This window comes from Bactrocera tryoni, chromosome 4, assembly GCF_016617805.1.
Source record: "Bactrocera tryoni isolate S06 chromosome 4, CSIRO_BtryS06_freeze2, whole genome shotgun sequence".
NCBI lineage: Eukaryota > Metazoa > Arthropoda > Insecta > Diptera > Tephritidae > Bactrocera > Bactrocera tryoni.
Window position 1 is genome coordinate 25,127,825 of NC_052502.1, and position 26,180 is coordinate 25,154,004.

Genomic DNA, 26,180 nt, shown 5'->3' on the forward strand with positions numbered 1-26,180 from the left:
TATTTATATATAAAATATTATTAGTAGTTTTTTTTATTATTATATAAAATTTACACACACATTCAGTGTTAAATGACAATTCAAGGTCAATCTAGTTAAATTAAATCATTCAGAAGTACTTTGAGGAGTAAGTAGATATATGACATTTTATTTGTACGGATTGATGTTATGAGTAGTTATTTACAAATTTCAGAGTGCGGAGGTAACGGTAAAATGCTTTTAACAATTAATGGTCCTTATTATTATTATTATTTCAATATTTAGTTTTTTTCGTGAAATTGTGCGCAATCAATTTTTAGGTGGATTGTTATGAAATTTATTTAATGATTATTGGGTCGAGGAAACATTTATGTATGTCACACATTGAGGTTTTTATGAATATTAATTTTCTGTTTTAATTAATAATTATCTTTTAGTGAAAGCGAGGGTGGCTGGTGGTAATGCTTGATGCAGGTGGCTGGTGGCTGGTGAGGGGTTCTGGTGAATTCAACATTCATATGTATGTAAGTGCACATATACACGTATACACATACACATATTTGTAACGCATCGCTCGCTTACCTTTTCATCGCCATTACTGACGTTATTTGCCTCACCGCCATTTTGATTCGACGCTGACAATTCAACCGAAGATTTCGATTTCGATTTGGAGCGTCGCGATGAACGACAACGCAAACTCTTCAATACAGATCTCGAACGAGAATTTGTGAGCTTTTGAAAGATATATAGAGAAATATTTACAAAATAAGTATTTGAAATAGCAAGAAAATTACGATTTAAGTAAACAAAACATGAAAAGCTGGTTTAGAAAATGAAAAACTTATGGGAAAAATGCTTTTAAAAATGAAAACAAAAACAGAAGTGAAGAACAGGTGAAAAAGATGTTGAGATGTGAAAACGATTTATGGCAATATACAAAATATGATTTTAATATTTATTTTTGCGGTGTTATCACATATATTATATATTATTTTATTACGTTTTGTGAGTTTATTTTAGTTACATTTAAGCTTTAACATTTTATTTAAAAAATTTATACATATTTATAAGCACATATGTAATATTAATTAACTTTTTATCATTGAGTAAAAATCAAAATTTTGCTTATTTTTTGTCATTGTTATACATCAATCTAGTTGTTAGACTAATAAAAGTGTCCAAATAGTACTAAAAGTATGCCATATTTGACTCAAAAATTGTCTATTTCTGCTTCAAATAATAACACGTTAAACATTCGTAATTAAGGGAGCTGTGAACAAATTCCCCCTTGTGAAATTTAAGAAATCGTTTTCTTTTGTAATTTCGATAGGTTATGTAATATACGAAAATACTGGCTAGCCGAAAAAGTATTTTCGTATTTCCAAATAGTGTTGGAAAGGTGAGACTTCATTTAACCGAGTTGAAGGAGGTTGAAAAAAAGTTACAGCTGTTCAAAAATGAGTGAAAACAATTAAAAAATTCGCTATATTTTGAAATTTGTGTATAAAAAGTGAAGACTGACACTCAAGCCATCAATGAAATTTGTGAAGTTTGCGGAGACGATGCTGTATCAGTTCGTGTGGCACAACAATGGTTCGCTCGCTTCGTTCTTGAAGCTTCGATATGAAAGATGCATCTCGCTCTGATTGTCCTATCGTTGAAAAAGTCGAAGAAATTATGGAAAATATTGATCAGGACTGTCACATAAGCAGCAATGACATCGCTAAGGAACTTAACATTCATTATCAAACGGGTTTAAACCATTTAAAAAAGGCTGGCTACAAAAAAAAAACATGATGTTTGGGTACCACATGAACTGTCTGTGAAAAATTGAATCGAATTTACATCTGCGATCTTTGCTGAAACGAAATGAAATCGAACCATTTCTGAAGCGAATGGTAAAAGGAGTCGAAAAGTGGATCAAATACGACAATAATGTGCGAAAAAGATCATGATCCAAGCGTGGTGGAGCTTAACAAATTATCGTAAAGCCAGGATATATGCTGAGTATTTGGTGGGATTGGAAAGGAATCATCCACCATGAGCTGCTCCAGCCTGGTCGAACAATTGATTCTACATTTTACTGTCAACAACTGATGAGATTGAAGCAAGCAATCGAATAAAAAGGCCAGAACTGATCAACAGAAAGTGCTTCGTCTTCCATTAGGACAACGCTAGACCACACACATCTTTGATTACTCGCCAAAAACTGGGAGAGCTTGGCCGGGAAGTTTTGATGCATCCACCATAAAGCACTGACCTGGCACCATCAGACTACCATCTATTTCGGTCAATGCAGAACTCCCTTAATGGAGCATAGTTAGCTTCAAGAGAAGCCTGTGAAAACAATTTTTGTTTTTGATTGTAAGTCAGTGTACGAATAATATCTCCTAGTGAGAATATTTTGGTAGCATTCGTCCACAGAGACTGCTGGAACCACTACAGTAGTAGAAAAACTTGTTTTTTTTTTAATAGAAGCTCGCGTCTAATTTGAAATATAGTTATGTTTTTCTTTCAAAAATTCTTTAAAAATCACGTCTTTGTGATTACAAATTTTTAATTCAAATGTTAATTAATTTTTAAGGCATTATTTGCATTCTTGGTAAAATTTTTATCCCCAAAAATGTTAAAACACTGTATAAAGTAGTTTCCTTTTTTAACTCTTAAAAAGGGCTATTTATTAGGCCTCTTACGTGTCAACGTTGAAGCAAAATATAATATTCCCTTACGGAAGCGAAATTAAACTTTTCTGTAAATTTAACATTTCTTGCCTGATCTCTCACTTAATCAAAGTTTTGTGAGCTACTATAAACTATGTAACAATGAAAATCTCAATCCCAAAGGAAGACATTAAAAACTACATTTAGACAGTGAACAAAAAACTTGGCAATATGGCAAAAAATAATAATTTTTATTAAAGGCAACAAATTATAGAAAACATTTGGAATCAAAGCCTTCCTATCACTATAAATAAATTATATTTGATTTAAAACAATTACTTTCATATAACTTATCGCAAATATAGTTTTTTCCAAACTACTTTTCTCAACCGAACAACTTGGTAAGCCCTAATGCCCACCTACAAACTCATCTACGTATAAACATATACGTAAGCTATGTTTGAGGTCACTGCATTTCCGTTTTCGCACACATACTTACATATATGCATACATATAATTATTTTTCCCTACAACTTTTTTACAACCACAACCGACGACTACAAGTGCTAATGTCAAGCCGCAATGTGTTTGAGATGCGACAGGCATTGCTTTAATACATTATTATTATTTTTTTAATTTATTGATGACGGCAACAACGCTGTTGCATTATTGTTTTCATATTTCCCTCTGCAACTTAACAACAAGTGTTACTTGCTTAGGTAGCAGGCTGCGACTTTCCCGACAAGCTTAATGAATAAATTTCCGCCTACTTTGGTTGGGCGTGCGATTATGCGCAAGTGCAATGCCAACTACAGGCATGTTTGAAAAAGTATTCACACAAGCGCAAATGTTTGCTTTTTTCATAATACAAGTACCAAATGTATGTGCTTACTTATGCAGACGAGTGGTATGGGAGCAATGTAAGGTATTGTGTTGACTACTTTTCTTTTTTTTTTTAATTTTTTTCTCTGCGATTTTCTTTGTAAGAAACGCACTTCCTTCCCTTCCAACTTTGTAGCCAGGTTTTTTAATTGTTTTTTTTTTTATTTTTATTTTTTTTGTTTTTATTTGCTGTTGTGCGCTCCACTGACTGCGTATGGCGACAAACATTTAGTAATCATTAAGAAATGCTTTAGTGCTTTTAATGTTCGCGAAGGTTTAATAAAAATAATTCAAACTTTCCAACTATTGAATTTAAGCAAGTCTTTTGTTGTGTTACTATACAATGGTAAGTGTAAAATAACATTTTTCCTGCCAAGCTTTCTCATCTCCATATTAAGGTAACTCATACGCACCGACGTTTTCTTTAATTTTAGCTTCAAGTCTTAACAAAAAACCAATCCACTCAGTCACAATGTCGCCAACTTTTATAAATTACAACAACAATATTTTTTAAAAAATATTTTTGTAATATTTTCGCGTTATGAATTCACCGTTATGCTCTGAATAGCACTGTTTATGGTGTCTTCTTCTAAATAAAATTCACTTATGCGCTAAATTAAACGCATACAAACGAGGAAAATTCGCAAATAAACTAAACTATTTTCAACCAAATATGCACAAACAATATATTTTTCGCCTGCTACGCGACGAAAACTCTGATTTTTTTATAAATTACAAATTTGCTTAAATTTTCAACCTTTTTTTATTTTTAGTTTTCTTTGAAGAAAGCATGCAAAGAGCGCATATAGCGGTGTAATTCGCACAGCGGTAAATCAAGCGTGAAGTTCATTAAACTCTTGCTTATTTAACATGCTCAGTAACGCACATATAACTGATGAACCGGAAACTAAGCAGTTTATGGGAGCAAGCCTTCGAAATATATTTTTTTTGGTTTAGGAAAGAAATTTAAATTCGCTTATGGTGATTAAATATGTTTAGGTACTCGTCCGCGAATACACGTGACCTCAACGCTTATGATGTAAAATTTAATTGCCTCTGCTGAAAGTTGGGTGTTAAAAATTTTGCAATTAAAAAATGGAGAATTTCGCAATTAACATGAGTAGTTGTTGAATTTTTTTGCAAAAATATTAAAAAAAAAAATTAAAAATATATTGCTTTGCTTTTTAAGTATATAAATGAAGTGAAAATTATAATTAATATATATATGTACATATATGTATGTATGTATATACATATGTATAACTAAACTCTATATCTAATGTATTTAAGCATTTTTAACAGTTTTGCCTGAAACTTGTCTCTATTAAACACATTCTAGCGGAATTATAAGATTTTCTCATATCCAGATATATTTATAGTCTATTCTGCAAACTAGTATCAGCTTGCTGACACACTTTTGTTGCAATGTCTAAGCTGAAAATTTTTTGTTTGCAGTGTTCTGATGAGCTTGACTTATCAGGCATACATATATTCTACATATCCAAAGTTCCACACAGCACTACATAACTGCTTGTGTGAATGGATTTTAATAACTTAATGTCAAGACGACTCATAAACACCACTTTCCCGCGACCTAAGCCCGTAGAAACAACTCTTTTTCAGGCACATCGATTATGGTACCAATGCCAACTTCTAAAGAGAAGATGATGATCCCGTATATACATGTGTAGCTATCTCTTAGAATTTCTTCCAAAAAAATTAATTAAATAAGAGGTTGCCACTTGTGACAACTTCTGTTTCGGGCTTTTTCGTATAATTTTGAGCTCTTCCAACGTTTCTATTCTTACTTATTCTGTTCAATCCCATCGAAAACCCATCAAATCAGCTGTGTGCTCAGGTTTTTGGAAAGAAAAAAGTTGCGAATATGTCAACTCGACTTGTTATCAACTATTATATCTATAATATAGATTATTTGACTAACTGTTTTACAATTTTTTTTTTCAACAAATAAACAGCAGCGCCACAGCAGTCAAGTCAACTCAGTGAAATAATATATGAAGTCACTTCCATTACTATCGGCATCAAAAAAGTATAAAAATCACATATCAAGTGCAAATCAAATAACAACAAATCACTGAAATGACAAATTAGAGCAGTGGCAGCTTAAGCGATAACAATAATGCCAACAAAACAGTACCTACAAAAGCACTAACTAACCATAGAAATCAGTTAGCATTTAGATAAATTACGTTTGTGTTTGGTTAAGGGGAAAATATATACTCGTTTACACATACATATGTATTAGAGTGATAAACAAATTTTATTTTTGGGATACACTTAAAATACCGAAGTTCAAAATGCCAGCACATCAAAATACTGACAAAATTTAAATATGCAGCTAAATCAAAATACCGATTTCTATCGAAGCACGGAAAGAGAATTCTACCGACTAAAGGTTATGATCATGAGCGTGTGGACGAACAACGCCACTGTTTCTTCATTTGTCGGTAGTTTGACTGTCGGAATTCTAAATTTCGAGATTTTCATTGTCAGCATTACGTTATACATCCTTTATTTTTTTCTTAGAAAAAATTAAAACTACTTTTCAACCTTTTTTCCAGTTTATATGGTACTATATAAAAAAAAGTCTCTGAATTTATCGAGTAGAAACAATGAAATTCATAAAAAATAAGATAGTTTGTAATATAAAGAAATAATGCAAGTGAAATAGTGTAAAAATTATGATTTGCGATTTAAAGGATTATATTCAGTTAGAATTTTCAAAAATTTATTCTATTTTCTTAATGTACATATATTTAAGAATACACATATAATAATAATATTTAAAAATACAGAAAGTTTCATATCGTTCCTGTGAATAATTTCGAAGTTACACGCTAGTTTGAAAAGGCGTTTCAGAGTGCTTGAAAGTAAGTACAAGGCCAAACTTTAAGGGGATACATAAATGGAATTGTTTTATTGTCTTACTAAGTTCTACATCACCTCTAGAATATCTTCCTAAATTTTCAAGTTGATTCGAATAAAAGTTTGCCTTGATAACTTGTGCTCGAGGCTAGCTAGGCTAAATGCGCCATCTTTAAATACGCTTTTCTCGAAACTGTGTTTTAAAGTCGGTTGGTAGGATCTCTCGAGAACCTGAGTAAAATTTCGTGAAGATCGGTTTAGTAATCTTCACGAAATTTTACAAAGATCATTGAGATACAATTCTTAATGATATGGGCTTAGGATTTCTTTCCATTATAACTACTTGAAAAACAAAAGTCGGAAAATTTTCACTGAAATTTTAATTTTTTTTTGTAAAAATGTCTATCAAAAATCCAAATTTAAGTTTTATTTTCTAGTTCTAGTTTTAAGATTTTAACTAAAGCACGTACTTTCTACTTTAGATGATCCTATAAAGAATTATCCTGCCAACGCGGACGCATCTTTTTTCCGAGGGGTCACCGGAAATGGCGTCACAATGCCCTAGTTAAATTTTTTTTCCAAAAATTTCAGGAATTCAGAATTTCTTTGTAATAGTGTATGTTTGTAACCATAAAAAAAAATTCGGATAAAATAGTTTATTTTTTATATGAAAAAAAAATAGTTGAAAAAAGCTGTTTTCTACCCGAGGAAACCCATGTAACACCTTAAATATTCAAACACAATAAGAAAAATTATTCCTAAAACAATATTAAAAGCTCGAGCTTTACCATAATACGTCATTTACATATTTTTCAAATACCGTATTTTGTAAAGTTTTATTCCGCTATCATCATTGGTTCCTAATGTTTATACTCGTATTATACAGAGAAGGCATCAGATGGAATTCAAAATAGCTTTATATTGGAAGAAGGCGTGGTTGCGAACGGATTTCACCCATATTTCGTACATGTCATCAGGGTGTTAAGAAAATATTATATACCGAATTTCATTGAAATCGGTCTAGTAGCTCCTGAGATATGGTTCTTGGTCCATAAGTGGACGGCGCCACGCCCATTTTCAATTTTTAAAAAAAGCCTGGGTGCAGCTTCCTTCTGCCACTTCTTCCGTAAAATTTAGTGTTTCTGACGTTTTTTGTTAGTCGGTTATCGCACTTTTAGTGATTTTGAACATAACCTTTGTATGGGAGGTGGGCGTGGTTATTATCCGATTTCTTCCATTTTTGAACTGTACATGGAAATGCCTGAAGGAAACGACTCTGTAGACTTTGGTTGACATAGCTATAGTAGTTTCCGAGATATGTACAAAAAACTTAGTAGGGAGCGGGGCCACGCCCACTTTTCCAAAACAATTACGTCCAAATATGCCCCTCCCTAATGTGATCCCTTGTGCCAAATTTCAATTTATTATCCTTATGTATGGCTTAGTTATGACACTTTATAGGTTTTCGGTTTTCGCCATTTTGTGGGCGTGGTAGTGGCCGATTTTGCCCATCTTCGAACTTAACCTTCTTATTGAGTCAAAAAATACGTGTACCAAGTTTCATCATGATATCTCAATTTTTACTCAAGTTACAGCTTGCACGGACGGACGGGCAGACGGACGGACGGACGGACAGACGGACGGACAGACGGACGGACAGACAGACATCCGGATTTCGACTCTACTCGTCTCTGACTCTTTTAGTTTTAGGACTTACAAACAACCGTTATGTGAACAAAACTATAATACTCTCGTTAGCAACATTGTTGCGAGAGTATAAAAATTATTCCTAATACAATATTGAAAGCTCGAGCTTTACCAGAATTGTTTTACGTTATTTCCAAAGTAATTTTCACGGTATCTAACGGGGAAAAAATAAACCTTTTTTCGAATCAAAGATTTTTGAGACTCTCTAAACTTCTATGAAGTATCACGGGCCTTGTTCTCCAAATCTGATGACAAACGGTAGTTCAATGGAAGCAAAATCCGGTATCAACATTTTTTTGGTCCATGTACCATGAACACCAATGGCCGAAAAATTATTTAATAAATTGTGATAAATAATCATATCTGATTTTACATCAAATTGATATTTTGCACTCTGTAGAAAATGCTTTACTAATATAGTAGGTATGTATCTAAAATAAATTTTTTATTTTTTATTTTTCAAGTTAAAACTAAATTCGCATAATTCAAGTGTCCGAACTGCCTAAATGAGCTTCATAAAGTATCAACTCAATTGATCTCTCCTAAAAAACAAATAGAGAGCGACTGAAGCATAAAGTTGATCGGGAAATAGCACAAACAGCTGGTCATTTGGGTACTTTGATTGAAGCATAAGCACATTAATTGAAATGTATCGTTATACATACAAATGTAGATGTATGGTATGCATCGTAAGTATATTAAAAATAAAAATGATATTATTACGAACCAGAAATGCACAATAAAAGGTTTATAATTAACTTGATTTGTCAATCAAAAGGAAATCCGTATGCTTTGATTGAGGGCCGCGAGCATGCGCTTTAATTTTATATTGAAACAGTTTTTACTCAAGCAAATGTGTATTTTTATACAAACACACATACTTTTAACATTTTAAGTACTTTGGAGCAATTATTGAACCACATTTTTGTAATTATAATTGGACTAAATAGTTCAAATATGATTCGACTAGTCGCTGTGTAGTTATTATGTATATACTCAATATTACTAACATTAGGATGGTGCACAATGTTCGAAGTAGAATTTTAGATGGATATATAGAAATGGGATCATATGAAAAGTGTACATTATTTGAGGGCTTATTTGAACATAATGTAATTGTTGTCTAAAATATTGATACTGAGGGTTTCCTATTTCGCTGACATATTAAGATTAGCTTTTGGTGTTTGGGGGTGTTTAGCTCACCAAAAATCGGTATCTGAAATAATTTTTGAGTTGCAGCCAATAAAAGGGTAACCCCTCAGTTCAGTCAACTCAATCAGTTCATCTTTAAGCGCGTTTCACAAAACATACTTTTTCGAATTTGCTGCAGTGACAACTCGAAGGCAAATGATCCGATAATCATGAGAAAATCAAAAATCTAATTTTTGCAGGCCAAAAACGACCAAAATTTGGGCTATAATTCAACTTATTAATAAAAACGCCGCCATTCTGTTAATTTTTGATGGGATTACATGGGTTTACGGTTTTAAAAACTGAATTTTTTTATTGCCTTATTAAATTCTACAACACCTCTAGAATATTGTCCTAAAATCTTCAAGTTAATCCGAGTAATAGTTTCGGAGATGCAGCCTTAAGGTGCACTCGAGGCTAGCTAGGTTAAGTGCGCCGTCTTTAAACTCGTTTTTCTCTAGACTGTGTCTTGAAGTCAGTTGGCAAGATTTCTCGAGAACTACTCAACCGATCCTCATGAAAATTTTCACAGGTCTTTGAGATAGAATTCTTCAAGACTTGTATTTTTTTAGATTGCAACTATTTGAAAAAAAAAATGTCTCGAAATTTTCATTTTTTTAATGTCTGCCAAAAATCCAATTTTTAGTTTTTTTCTGTCGTCCAAGTTCTAAGTTAATATTTTAACTAAAACACGTATTTTTCACTTTAGATGATTCTGTAAGGAGTTATCCTGCCAACAAAGGTGCATCTTTTTTCCAAGGGGTCATCGAAAATGGCGTCGCAATGGCTGAGTTTAATTTTTTTTTCCAAAAATTCCAGAATTTTGTTTTTAATAGTGTATGTTTGTAACAATAAAAAATTATAATAAAATATGTAAGTTTTTATTGTATTTTTACATATTTTATTATAATTTATAATAAAATATTTAATTTTTCATATGAGAAAAAAATTGTTGAAAAAAAGCTGTTTTTACCCGAGGAAACCCATGTAACCCCTTAATAAAAAGCTTTAAATTAAACGAAAAAATAAACAATGTTTATCCTAAAAAATTACAGAAATGGCGTAGTTTATCAAAAAAATATTTTTTTTGCAATTTTTTTACCGTTAAGCGGCTTATATGTGCAATTATGAATTTGACACGGCTGAGTAGGGCAGTACGAGCACTTACAAAGTACAATGAATAACTGCAAAAAGTAGCGACATATGGAGGAAAGGTCTAACATACCGAAAAATAAAATAAAAACTGAGAAATAAAATGCACATACTGAATGGCGCTCTCTTCAACCGTTTTGGTTAATTAAAAGCGACGCTGCAGTGATGCGTAAATATTGACGCAACACCAGCCAACAACCAGCAACAATGCACGACCTGCCTCACCAGCGTTGATATGAAAGGTGCAAAAAAAATTCAAAAGCAGAGAAAAAAACAAAATAATAAAAAAAAAGTTATTGCTTAACAGTTAAAAGCTTATTGACCGGAACTCAGCCGAGTACTTTCGGCAAACAGCAGTGTCGGCGACGGAAGCTGCGGCAGATAAGCACATACATCACATACATATGTATGTACATAAATGGGAAGATATCATAAACGAGGTTTTTTTGTGCGTAAGTGATTTGCAATGACGGTGACGGTGACAAGTTGCCAACGCGGCGTAACAAGTTCGAAGCTAAGGAGCCTTATAATGACTAAAAGGTGTTTGGTTAGTGGTCGACGTGGTGGTACTTGAACACCTTTTTCCGACCATATTTTGTTATGATTTTTGCAACGAGTGTTATGTTTTATTTTTTTCTTTTTTTATTATACTATTTTATTATTATTTTTTTATATTTTTTTCTTGACTGTGGTAATTAAAAAAACAAAGTTGGGCTTTGGTCGTTAGCAACTTTCTCTGCAACATATAGTAAATGTTTTTCTATGTGTGTATGTATCTGCGTTCGCGTAGTTTTTGTTGTCGCTGCTAATTACTTTGTGCAAATAGTTTTTATGGCTATTTATAGTGTGCTATAACGGTTTTTACTTGCTTAGTTGCATATTACTGGTATTTACCGTGGTCAACTACACCAAAGGCTCGGTTCGGGTGCTTTTAAAGCCGCTACTGTCTGAGTTTTCTGTTTGCGTTTTGCTTTTTAAATTTGCGACTTTTATTGAATTTGAATTGGTTTTTGTCAAAGTGACTGCGTACATCACATACATAAGTACTTATACGGTATTTATTTCATTTTCTTTGATCTGCGCGTTGTCACTGCCATTATGCATTTGATATTCACGTTGGTGTGTTTTTTATATTTTAGAGGTTGTTGTAGGCATATACCGTTAGGGCAACTGTAAAACTTGTATTTCAAGGAAAATACCTGTTATTGAAACTACCGAAGACAAGGCTGTGTTTAAAAAGACATGTTGTAGGTATTATCCTCAGCGCAAGAGTAAATAGCAAAATAACTGTACTTACACAGTGGTGGCAAAGAATTTTGCACTTTATGGCAAGCCTGTTCCCTTCGAGAAAGTGAGTATCCAATATCTTTACACTTGTAGTGTGAAATCGTTAAGTCCCTTAATATATAGATGGAAAAGTTGGTGCCTAAGCTTTTTTATTGGACGAATTATGAACTGGGATTGAGAAACTCTAAGAGAAGTCTTTTGAATCGTACATACGTAAGTAAAATATCGAAGATATGAACCAACGGCATACAACATTTTAGGTTTGGAAGCCTAATGAAAAAGCACTTGGAATCCGGTTGATGAAAGTATTCGAGGCATCATGAAAGCCAACAAAGACAATGTGGCTAATAAATAATTTTATGTAACAAGAAGACAAACTGAGAGAAGAGCCTTCTAATAATATCGAGGACAGGTCCTCTAAAACTTTGAAAGCTTTAGTTGATTGGCTGCTAAGGGACAAATTTTTCAATGGCATGGCCCAATTTGGTTACAAAGCTGAAATGTTTCACCATGAAAACCGAAAGTTAAGACAAAATTAAGGGACGTCCTTATAACAGGTGATCCATGTAGAAGTACTTTTTCCAAAAGCGTACAAAATACAGCTTGTGCATAAACTGTGACATCGCTTCGCTCTATGGACTCTTGAAAAATTCCAAGAAGATTCGACGTGCAAAATTGTCGCATTGTGGACGAAGAGCAAACGGAAGAGATTCAATAGCTGACATTTCATCCAGAGAAAAAAAACGATTGTTGATGGTTTGTGGGCCGGTGGAATCATTAGTCAATATTTCTTCAAAAATGGTATTGGTGAGAACGTAATTGCCGTCAATTGCGACTGTTATCGCGCCATGATAACCGACTATTTCATACCTGAAATTGAAGTTCGTGATTTCAGCGACTATTGCTTTCAACAAGACGACGCAACTTCACACACATCGCATCAATCAATGGATTTATTGAGAGAACACTTCGGTGAGCAGATAATTTCACGTTTTGGGTTGGTTGATCGGGCACCAAGACTATCACATCTTTTGACTTTTTTTCTGTGGGGAAAGCCCGGTTCGATTCAGGTTTGGAGCAATACATCACGCATGTTATTCGCCAATTACCATCAGTCGAATGCTCGAACAAGTCGTCGAAAATTGCACTCAACGAATGGACCATCTGAGACATAGCCGCGGCCAACATATGACAGAGATAATCTTAAAAAAATAAATGCCAGAGAATCTTCTTTCGAATGATAATAAAAGTTCCCCATTAAATTTGCAGTCTAGGTATTTTTTCTTCAAAACAGTAGGGAACTTCGAAATGAATCATTCTTTACATGATTTTTGGCGAAGAAACCTTTTAAAATGTTTATATGTATATATTTACATAAAATTATATACGAAACTTTAACAATTTCTCCCTCATTGAGAACAAAAAATATAAATATTTAATAATGTATATTGCCTATAATGATTTTTAAAAACGTTAAAATATTTGAATTTTGACCGTGAAAGAAATAATTTTTGGCCCAAAATTATAATTCTCGGCCTTTTATCGAGAAAAGTATGCAAAAAATAATAATTTGTTTTTGAGTTGCAACTACAGACAATTTGAGAAATGTGAATATAAGGAAACCGTGTTTAAAAAAAGCGGAATCAGCTGAGCGGGTTTCTTTTAGAAGACTGTAACTCAAAAACTGTTTAAGATATCCATTTAAGATTTTACTAGGTTCTTTTTAAAGGTGAAGGAAATTTATTTTCAAAATATGATACTAAGTTGCCCCAATAAATTCGAGTTTGTGGCCTTACTTGAACGCACTGTGACATATTTATTAGAAAAAAAATCATTACTCAAGGCTTTGAATTCAAATCTGCATAAATAATTTAATTAATTGAGAAATCTACTTAAACACGTGATAATTAAACATTCTTAATATACAAACTTGCAATGGGCTTAACTCATTTTCAATACCGGTTTTCCAGGTGTTATCAATCATATGTAAGTAAAAGGAATTATATTACAAGTTTATATGCGCTTTGCTAAAAAGATAATGAATATTATAAAGCGTAATATTTACGCTGCAAGCAGATAATTATTGAGAATATAAGGAAATAAATATACAGAAATGTATTGAATGTCTCTTCAGGTGTAAATTGCAAACAACTTGGGTAGTTGTAGTCATCTATCTTATTTACTTCATTACTCAGGTGGCTTGAATATAGTCAATATTGATATTATGGTACTAAGAATGTTAATTATCATATGTATGGTATAGTATATGGTATATGTTTTAAATTACCAAAGTGAGCCAGTTTCAAGGCTGCACAATTAAGGTTTATTTTGATTGCAGGTAACAGGAACTATTTTTTTTTTTTTGAAGGGCAATAGAAACAAAGAGGTATTTGTAGAAGTATGGAAAAAAGACAAAATTAACAGACGATTGATTTAGTTTCCATATACTATATTATATATGTAATATAATTATACCAAACTTTAGAATACTTTTGACCCAACTTAGGTATTTTTTAAATTTCCAAACTTCGGTGAATGTTTTTTTTAAGAACAAAAGAACATCATTGTGAGCAAAGGTGAGATGGACAACTAATTAATATGAAGTTCTGGTCGACCAGAGCCCTGTTGTTGGTACTAATGTGTGAGAGCCTAAATTTTCTTAGTGAAGTTTTATAGCAAATAGAGAGTTGATTAGGCGCTGTTCGCAGCAACTCGAACTGACGTATAGTATGACAATGAAGAGCAACATGAAGATTCAAGAGCTGCCATTTCATCAAAAAAAAAAACCACGGACTGGTGGAATCATCAAAAATAATGCCGGTGAGAATGTAATCGTCAATGGCTCGTGATCTTGGGCACATTTAGTTTCAAAGATACCGCGCCACTTCCCACACAACGCGTCAATCAATGGATTTATTGAGAGAACACTTCGGATATTAGATAATTTCACATTTTGGGCCGGTCTATTGGCCACCAAGATTATGTGATATCACACGATTAAACTTTTTCCTGTGGGGATACGTAAAATCTGAAGTCAATGTGGACAATCCCGCTTCGATTCACGCGGTTCATTCGCCAGTTACCAATCGAAATGTCATCGAGAATTGGACTCAACGAATGAACTATCTAAGACGTAGCCGCGGTCAATAAATAAATAGATAATCTCAGTGGGGTAGCTAGGGGGGAGCGAAGGGGGCCGTCGCCCCGGGCGCAAAGTCTTGGGGGCGGCAAAACGATCTTCGCTGTTTTTTTAATATTCAGAAAAATACTTCAACAAATTTTTTACAAAATTTATTATAAAAGATAAAGAGTTGTACACTCACAATGAGAATTCAGAATTTGCGTGGCTTCTAGTTCCTAAATTTTATATACTTAATATCGAAATTATTTTGTAAAAATTCACTTTTGTTCGAACCACCTCATGAAACTTGTAGGTAGGTAGATAAAGGGGGGCGGCAGAACATCCTTGGCCCTGGGCGCCCGAAGTTGTAGCTACGCCACTGGATAATCTTCAAAAAATATATGCCAAAGAATGTTCTTTCGAATGGTAATAAACATTTTCCATTAAATTTTAAGTTTCTGTTTTTTTTTTTCTTTAAAAAAGTAGGGAACCTCGAAATGGATCACCCTTCAGAAGATAGTTTAGTGAATCGTTAGAGCTCTAAAAACCGAACTATTATTTACTTAATAAAAGGAATCACTATATAAGGTTTAGTAGAAATAAATTCATTAATTTTTCTAATAAATGGCTTTAGAAATCTCTATCTCCAATAAAAGCGAAAACGATCATGTGCGGAAATGATGAATGATCGTGTGGCGCAGTGAGTCGTCACAAACGGTGGCTAAGCTGGTCAGAAAGAATTTGCTATGTATTCGGTGGGAATGAGAGAGAATCAACTACTATGAGCTACTGCCCTAATTCCAAACTCTTAGTTCCGACTTGGGCCGTCTGAAGGCAGTAATTGCCCAAAAGTGGCCGGCTTTAGACAATCGGAGAATAATTATGCTCAATCAGAATAAAGCCACACACAACGCTCAAAGAGCTTGAATGAGAGGTTTTTACACGTCCACGTTATAATGCGGATCTGCCACAAAGTGATTACGACTGATTTTGCTGAAGAAAAATTATCTCAAGTGAAGGTTGAGAATATCTACACTTCCAGTTTAACTATTCGAACAAGGACTAGGGTTTGTTTGAGAGTAGTAATCTAAAATTAACTTCAGTTCATATTTGACCTATATAGGATCAGTATAACTATCCTAAACCTTTAATATATTAAAAATGTTATAATAAAAAATTTTTACTAGACCTTAGTATATACAAAATATATTTAATTATGTTTTCACATAACTGAACCAACATGGGTTTTCCTTCCATTTTCCTATTTGAATAAGATGATATATTTCAAGTAAAAGGCTTAGAGGATAACTGACTCTCCAAAAAAAAAATATACTAGCTAATCTTTAGATATCTATTAATTGCATAATACTGTTAAAGGCTTTGGATTTCGATGTACTCACAATGGGAAATATAAATATCACATACAAAATTATATTTAACACAGAGAAGATCTTCGTTAACTAAGCAAAAATCATGAAATTAGCATTTTCGCAACCGAAAGCGCAGCTCAATGTAAAACCGATTACGATAAATAATGCCTTAATTACCTTAATTGTGCATTAATTTGCCTTGAACGTAACAACATAACATAAACACGTTGAAATACAACGCCGAGCACAGTAGCAACTGGTTTTACTCCACTTTTCCGACAATTTTACGAGCAAATGGAAATTGAGAGTTTTGAAGTGAATTGCAAACGAACGAAAATTATTTCTCATTTGGCAACGTTTCACTTGGAAGAAGACAGCTCTGCCACGCAACAGATAGGGAAAAATCTTCGAAAGAAATCGGTAGCTAATGTGAACTAAGCGCTGCTGCAACAAGTTGCCACTCGCCGATAGGCAACAAATCTTGTCGATTCGCAAAAAAAACAGTCAAACTGCCAATAAATTGGCGCTTTCGAAATTGAGATGAAAAAGAAACAATTTGTTGCATATTTTCGTATAAATTTACGAATACGAGCTGACCGCTTGAAGCATGAAAATGTTGCCAAAGCAACGCTGGAGCTGTATATTAATGGCGACTGATAAATTTTCTTGTAATTAGAGCCGCAAGAGCCCCTAAGATGTGCAACACCACGCGCTGTGGCCATTCCAACTGAAATGTGCCACGCTACATGTCTACCAGACAGAGAAGTGGGAGCGGTGAGGAGGAGAAATAAAAACGCAAGCTGTGATTGCATAATTGTCGCGCTTGAATGAGATTGCAGCTGCGTTGCCGCATATTACCATAGTGGTTAAGGTGGCTTATGTGGGCGTAGCAGCAAGTCACCCACCCATTACTAGAAATGGTTAAGGCGCTCCTCTGTCCTCCACGATCCACCTCTATCTCTCATCGATCACAATTCCACGCATGATTTGCCGAAGCCTCTGTAGTGTGCTTCTACAACAGAAAGATACATGCGTCCATTACAAAACATTTGCTTAAGTAATTTCGCTGCAGCAACAGCCCTCCGGCCACCGGCTCTCGCAATCAGCCATACGAGCACAAAGCAGCTGCGCATGCGCATTGCGTGCATCAATGAATACAGACGTAAAATAGTATTGAATCAGACATCAAAGCAGCCTATTATTTCATTGAATTATGAATATTTGCTTATTTGCCTATTTCTGTGGCGATAGGTGGGCGCTGCAGCGTTGCATTCAAATTCGCTGCCACTCCAATTTGTCGGGTAATTTGTTCGAATATGAAAATTTGATGTTTTTCCACAGCCACGACGCGTAATCGCATTAATATTAGTGGTTGTTGTTGCTGTTCTCTCTTGTGTTTCGTGCATTGGCTTTGGGAGCTCTTGTGTCGTGTTAATTTGTACGAAATTTATGTGCATGTGAACATGACATTTGGCGCGCTAGCCGAAAACAAAAACTAAATCACTGTTATTTAACCTCTCAACGTTAACGAAACTGTCTAATAAATTTACATGTTGAGCATTAAATCGTTAGCGTGGCCAGCTTGATGGGTGAATGACCGCTTTGAAATTTATTTGTATTGTATGTTTGTAAATAAAACAGATTACATAACACTATTGAGCACTATACTCAATGCGATCGTTGTAAATTGATATCAGTGTCTTTAAAAGTTATCATCTAGGTTTTAAATAAATTAGATTATTTTTACGGTTTTGAAATTTTTTGTAGTTCATGTTTTTATCAAAATATAAAACTATTTATAATGAAAATCGATTCAAGAACACATGTCTATATAGCACTGCGGTAAATTTATCGATATTTATGAAAAAATATCTATAAATTCTATCGATATGTACCTTCTGACAAAAAAGCATCCGGAAATTGAAATTAAATTCACATATAATATTTCAAAAAATGTTGTTTGCTAAGTTGGTAGGACTGTCTTTGATTAAGTCGTTAGTCCTCAGTAATGCGTTGGGATTTTTACAATGCATAAAAATATCGAAGAAAGAATTCGTTGCGAATATTGGAAAAGGCTTATGGTGATTCAGTTTTATTAGAAACACAAGCCTACTATTGGTACAAAGCCTTCAAAGACGGTCGAGAGATCGTTGAAGACATCCCTCGTTCTGGACGACCTTCGGCCTTTTCAATATGAAAATATTAAAGAAGAGAAGGATACGGTGCTTGAAAATCGTCACAAAAGTGTTAGAGAGATGGCAAGAGAGCCCGACCTCTCTCGCTATTCCGTTCGCGTTCTTGCCCGACTCGTCCCGATTAAGCTGATTTTTTTTTTCAAAAATAATTCCGTAAATAGGTCTCTTTGGATATGTTCGATCGTGCAAATTCCGATCCCACATTCTTGGAGAGCATTATAACTGCCGATGAGACATAGATTTATGAGTTTGACATGCAAACAAGTCAACAATCATCGGAATGAGGGAAAGCCGAGCCCAAAACCAAAAAAAAAACACGTCACAGTCGCTCAAAAATCAATGTGATGCTCATTATTTTTGTCGATTTTCGTGATTGAAGCAATGTAATATTACCAGCTGAGTCAATTTTTGCATTGCTGTATTTGTTTAAAGAAGTTTTAAGCACCGCCAAAAGCTGCATTTATACGACAGCTTCTTTAATCATGGATTTGGGGGTTTGAGGTGCATCGCAGAAAACCTAAACACCGTTAGAATAATAAGATTGTATAAAAAATTCAATGAACCGTTGAAGTTAGTTGCTTAACGGTAAAAATAACCATGACTGGATACTGCAAGAAGACAATGATCCAAAACTTAGCAGACTCTATACTTAATGGAAACAATAAGAAAGGCTTTTGCGATAACGCATGTACCTATGGTGGCCCAGCGGCAGCACCAACCCATCCCAATTCTACTAATAGCGGTTCTAGGGTGGCTTTCCTTGCTAACTCATCAGCTTTCCTGGGATTCCGCTGTGGCCTGGTACCTGGTACCCATACCATTCTTATCATAAAGACTCTGGATGCCATTGATGGCGAGGTTAGGCCCTTAATGGTCTCAACGTTTGCTTGGAAAACACTGCAATAGTCAGGAAGTCTGAAGCTGGAGTTTATAGAGGGCTCCTGACAGTAAACCTCTCCACCAACATTCCCTCCAAGCTTTGACCCATCCGTAAAGAAGCTCCATATAGGCAATTGCGTCTAAAATCCGATAGATTATATCTTTAAGAATGAGATACTAATACTTTAAATTGATATCTTAAACAGTTTTCGAGTTACAGCCTTTTAAAGTGTAGCCTCTCCGTTCAATTAGCTTCAGCAGTTCATTTTTATAAGAAAAATCAAGTTCTTGCAAGCCAAAAACGTGGTTGAAATGTACAAAAAATATCTATCCGCGAATAAAAATATCTTTGAAGAAAATTCAAATTTTGGCAGATCAAAAAAACCAAAATGGTGGATAGAATTTAACTTCTTGTTTTAAATACCGCCATTTTGAGATTTTTCAATTTTTGATTTATTCGCGGACCATATCTTCTAGTAGAGATTTTTTGTAGGTTTGATCCACGGAGAAGGAACACATCACTGCAGCGTGTAACTCAAAAAATATTTAAAAATTCAAATACTCAAAAATTATGCACTCTACTATGTTGATATAGTCTTTTCTTAGGCGGTCGCCTAATAAGCTCCTTAAAATTGCAACTCTGCCTAGATAATATTTATAATAGCATTTTTGGATTATTAACGGCTAGCAGTATGGTACTTTGTACTTTGATCCACAATATGTGCTACAATGTTTTTCTTTTTAAACAAAACGCTAAAAATAACTCGGCTACTAACAACCGTTAGTGCAACAAAAAATTCTTTTAAACACTTGCGCGCCACAACAGTATCGAATTTCCCAAGTAAACCTAAATTTCGAACGTCAAACCAGAAGTGATTTAGTAGCGAAGCGAGGGCAGCGAAAACACTTTAAGCCAGCAGACTATGAAATTAGCAAATTAAGTTGCCACTCAAGGTGCTAACAGCGGCAGATAATACGAGCGTAAACCATAAAATCCGACACAAAAGGCGAGACGCTTTTATCTACGTAGAATCTACTACTCTGAGCACGCATTGTTTGCCGCAATAAAAAAAAAAACAACAAAAACAAAGCACAACAATAATAACAACAATAAGTTGCTACGCAGCTTTCAAACGCTCAAACGCTTTTTCCAGTTGATGAACGAGTTTCACAAGCGCATTAAAGCGGTTAGACTCTTGTAATTAAAGTGTGCAGCTTATAAGTAGCTTCACAAGCTTAATTATTTAGAAGAACAGTTATTAAAATGGACTTACCAAAATTACATCTAAGTAATATTTGTTGAGCAAGAAAATGTCTTTGCGGATTTTCCACGCATTACGAAAGGGCTGCGCGAAGCGATGATAGGAAAAGAGAATTTGCAAAAGAATGTGTTAGTAGTTTGCCGTTATTTGAAAAAATTATAATATTTTTGACCCGAGACGAAATCACAATATGGCACTAAGGACGCAGGACAGGGTACAAAAACAAATGTTATGGAAGATATGATATGAACCTATGAATACATACATATGTATGTAAATGTATGTTTATAACCTGAACAGGGTATATAAAGTTTACCACGATGTTTGTAATACTCAGAAGCAACGTCAGAGGCCATCCAAAACGATAAATGATAAGTGTAACGAGCTGAGCCTAAAACGAAACCATTTTCATCTGCCTATCCGTCTTTATATACGCGAACGAGTCCGTCCGTTTTTGAGATATCGCTCTGAAATTATATACACGTTCTTTTCTCCCCAATAAGCTGCTCATTTGTCGGAACTACGGATATCGGACCACTATAGCACATAGCTGCCATACAAACTGAATGATCCGAATCAAGTTCTTGTATGGAAAACTTTTTTATTTGACAGGTTATCTTCACGAAATTTGGCATGCATAATTCTCCAAAGCAACAGTGTAATCTCCAAATAAATTGTTCAGATAGAATCAATAAAACATATAGCTGCCATACAAACTGAACGATCAAAATCTAGTTCTTGTATGGAAAACTTTTTTATTTGAAAAGCTATCTTCTCGAAATTTGGCATGCATAATTGTCCAAAGCAATAGTATAATCTCCGAAGAAATTGTTTAGAAAGGACCAGTATAGCACATAACTGCCATACAAACTGAATGATCAAAATCTAGTTCTTGTATGGAAAACTTTTTTATTTGATAAGCTATCTTTTCGAAATTTGGCATGCATAATTGCCCAAAGTAATAGTATAATCTCCGAATAAATTGTTTAGAAAGGACCAGTATAGCACATAGCTGCCATACAAACTGAACGAGCAAAGTCAAGTCCTTGCATGGAAAACTCGTTTATATAAGCTTCGGTGCAGCCGAAGTTAACTTTTTTTGTAAGACGGAAAACCCACCAGTAGTTAACAGACCAAGAAGCGTCTTCGTCTTAGCGACGCGAATGCAATCCTCCAAGCTCGGCACAGTCATTGCCAAAGACAAGTGATCAGCGATAAACAGGCATACAAATACGTACTTATGTACGAGTGTCGCTAGTGTACTGTTGCAGTATCGACTTATAATATATGTATGCATCTGCTATACACATATGTACGAAACTAATTGAAGTGTATGGTCACGTTCTTTGTCAGCCGTTTGAGTGCTGCAAATTGCCGCTAGCAACGTTGAACTTCCACTTGATGCACATACGGAAGCCGCCAGCCAACCACCAACATTTACAGTACAAGTAGAGGTGCTTCAAGCACCGCAAAAACAAACACATGGCTCAAAACACACACACATGTATAGGCACTACAACAACAATATGGTCAAGTGATGCGCAGCTTGGCGGTGTAACTGTAGAAAATAGTGTTAGAAAAGAACTTGTTGTTTGTTTGTATGTTGTTGTAGCTATTGTTGTTGCTGCTGCTGTTGGCGTTATTTGTTGGCTACCGGCGATATTTTTACATTTGACCCCATTTCCGCGTTCATTTGACACACATTGGCGGCGCTTCGGTTTTGGCTTGTTGCTGCTTGTGCACATGGTTTGCTGGTTTTTGCTGTTGTAGCCAATACAATTATATATACACACATGTGTTTTGTGCTCACTATATCGCCACCCATTTTTATTAACCATTTTTTAGTTCGCTGATCACTTTGTCAACTCACTTCTATTCTTACTTGTATTTATTTGTTGTTATTTTTATACTATTTTGTTGTTATTTTTGGTTTTGTATGTGAAAGATGGTTTGTTATTGCTTGTGGACGTTGATAGATGTATCACGTTTCTATTAACACCTTAAACGATAGCACCGACATACATACATACATATATACATAAAAAGGTAAATAAATGCGAAAAATGAGTGGACAAATAACTTATTTCTGGTGATAAAAATCGGTTTGTATGGGTATACATATATACCTATGTCCATTGCTTGATATTTGGCGGGAATTAAATTTTGAAATAAAATGAAAAGTTCTTCAATATTTTTCCCGAGTTTGTATTGGGTTTTAAAAAATCTTATTTAATGAAAAATAACTTCGAAATAGTTAGATTGTCTCCCGAAGAACAACCCACTATAATAAAAACATTTTTATTTCAGTTTATACAGCGACCGATATAAGATATAACAACACAGCAAGAGCCTGTGTTAGAGGCCCAAATATCGAGCTTTTTTTATCATATCATCATCTCTTTTTCAAAATTTTCATCAGTTGAAGACGTCGATGGTCCTCCAGAACAAGGCATGTCATCAACGATATTGAAATTTTTACTAACTATTTTTTATAAATTGTTTATTCATAATTGAAGAATATACCAAATAGATTTCGTGATTTCCCTAATGTTTTCATAAAATAGTGGCTACTCAAAAATAAAGGAAAATTTTTTCACTATTTTCATAAACTTCTCGAATTTTTTTTGTTTATCCGATAGAGAGATATTTAAAAAATATTTGTGCAAAATTTCAAGAAAATGGACTGACTAGAACTTGGAATATAATGACGACCGCATACTTAGAACAAGTAGTTTCGAAAAAGACGTTAAAGTTTTGTCTGGTTGCTAGGACTCTGAAACAACTATAACTTCAAAAATACTTAACTTTTAAAAAATTTTTTAAGGAGTTATTTTTGAAAATCAAAATATGGCGAGAAATATTTATTTATTTAGATATTTCGCATTCTACCAATTCAATTAGTCGAAAACGACGGCTGTTCAACAATTTTGTTTTCTTAGGTTAAAATCTAAATCTACAATGGCGGCAAAAGTATTTTTGTAAACTAAAATTTTCCCTTAATATATTACTTGAATATCATTGCCTCGCGTTGGAATACATTCCGCTATGGTATATCAGGCGCTCAAGCCTCTAGACAGTTTAAAAAACCAGTTCCCTTGTCTCTCACTTGAAAAGTACTGACTGAAAAATTAAACAAATTTTGTATTTTTCCAAAACACTCGAAATCACAATTACGATATATTCGAATGTCTAAAAGGTTCAATATCTCCAACTAATGGACGATAAGATTTTCTTATTTCGACTATCAAATATTGTTGGCATATTTTTAGATCAGGAACTGATATTTGAGAGAGCCTATAATATTCCAAGAAGCAAAACTAGAGTAGAAAAAAGTCATACCTTGAATCCAAAGAAATTCCACCTTTATTCAAATTTATGATTTTTCTCGAGTATTTTTCAAAGCAAATTTTTTGTACGCTCAGCTAGTTAAAATCACTAGGTGAATGTTAGTCACATTAAAGCTAGATTTCAAGTAGAATAATATGAAGTCAAGAAGTATTTCAGACCATATATAAAAGTTGCGAAATTTCAATATGTCCATTCATCTCATTTAGGGTACCTGGTTCCAGTAATTGAATGTTTGATATTGTTGAGCCAATCTGTCAAAGCTCGTAATTCTAACAACTTATCAGAAATTATGTTTGTTTTAGAATTCTCATTTCTTATCACCCTCTTAAAAGGTTCATTTTCAACCAAATAACCAAAAAAAAAATATAATTTTATTATGCTGTAAGGGTTCGTCCGGTGGGATCTCAAACCATAACAGAATCATTCCAGAAGGAGAAGAGAGAGAGATACGCTATGACAGTAAAAATCTAATTTGCATCCAGCTAAATTGTTCCTGGAAGGACATAACCTCCAAAGATTGAAACAAATAATTAACATCTCCTGAGAAAAATGCATGCTTATTGTATCAATATACATACATAGGGCACGGTAAATTTAAGAGAGACTGATATGGCCTACATCTCAGTATGTGCGTCAATAATCATTCTAAATATGTTACAATGGTTTGAAGAACAGTTTAAACAATATGTTAGGTGTGCAACTAAATTCCCACTGTTTCTCAATAGATTGTTCCAGCAGTTAGTGGTGATCAATCTTGATATATGAAAACATAATAAACTTACCCCAGACATTTAAAACAAAGAACGTTTCCTCATAATTTTCATATGCGGAAAGTGTCGTGAATGATTCGATTTCGGTCGGCGATATCGATATTAACGACCGTATGCGTGCAGAAAGGCCTAAAACCTTCGAAAACGATGAATTGGAGACGATTCTCAATGAGAATGTGTGTAAAACGTAAGACGAGGTTGCTGATACAATTTTATCGAAATTAAATTCGATGCGCGAGATAAAGAAAATCAAATGAAATAGATACATATGTATATGATTAAAACTTAAAATTTTATTGATAATATGTTTATCGATAATTTTACGAATTATTAGCCAATATCGAATAAGTAAGATCACGCTAAAGACATATAATATGTGAAAATTATTATAATATATATTTTATCGATAATGATACGGGTTATCGAACAATATCGATATACCATAAAATCGATTATCGCAACACACAATTAAAAAATGTAGAAATTTAAGTAATACAATACTGTACTCAGGTTTTTAGTTTCGTCTAAGGAAATTAATAAAATCTTTACTTATACTTACAATATACATATATAACTATATATAGTATGTACTACATTTTGACATGTGAGTCAAAATACAAAAAAACAAGAACAAGAAAACATAATAGCACACAACTCAAACCTGTAAAAGCTTCTCTAGAATTATGACTTCAACTTGCATTGTTTGCCGCTATTGCAAAAGTATCACAATTCTCTGTGTGGCACACATATCGACAATGGATCAAAGGGGGAAAGTAGCGCGCGCACTTGGGAAATTGTACGCCTTCTTTGTACTTTTGTCTGTATGTCTTAATACTTCATGAAGCGCAAAGTGGAGTAAGTTGTGATATAGTTGACGGCTCTTGTTGCTGCTGCTGTTCATTTTACGGCATTGTGAAGCACGTAGCGTCAAACCAGAAATGTCAACCCACTAAGTCAAAACGCTATGTAATAAACAAAAAATATACCGAGCTGTATGTATCAGCTAGCTGCACAAGCGCCACCTGAGTGAGCTGCAGCTAATTTATTGAGCAACGAAGCGGACCCTCGAACACACGAAATGTGTATCAAGTTACTAAACACTACGAGTAGCTTGACAAATGATATGATACGGTGCAATACGAAAGAGTAGCGACACCTAAAGACCTACAAAGGCACAAGTTGCTGGCGAAGTAGGCGGTAGAGAAATATACGCAAGCCAGAAGCATGAATAAATATGACGGGAAAGCAAGCTGCGAAGAAGTGGTGACATCAAGAAATGAGGTAAAGGTGAATATGTTAAAGAGGCGTTACACACATTACGAAAGTGACCCAGAAAGTTAATTGAAATATGAGAAAGAAGATATGGTTATGACATCGATACGTCAAAAGACGATTTAATTAAATTTGCGTTGTGCCGATTCAAATAGGATCTGTTATAAATTATTTGCTTGTAATCTCACTAAAATACATATGTATATGTATGTTTTTGTG

At 34.1% G+C, this 26,180-nt stretch overlaps 1 protein-coding gene across 1 annotated transcript in view; it reads right to left on the reverse strand.

The window, feature by feature from the left end:
- LOC120773963 (SH3 and F-BAR domain-containing protein DDB_G0274695-like) overlaps positions 1-26,180 on the reverse strand; it is a 165,217-nt gene that overhangs the window by 103,969 nt on the left and 35,068 nt on the right. The window contains exon 3 of the mRNA XM_040103199.1: positions 562-711. Coding sequence (XP_039959133.1) covers positions 562-711 — 150 coding nt within the window. The remainder of the gene's footprint in view (positions 1-561; positions 712-26,180) is intronic.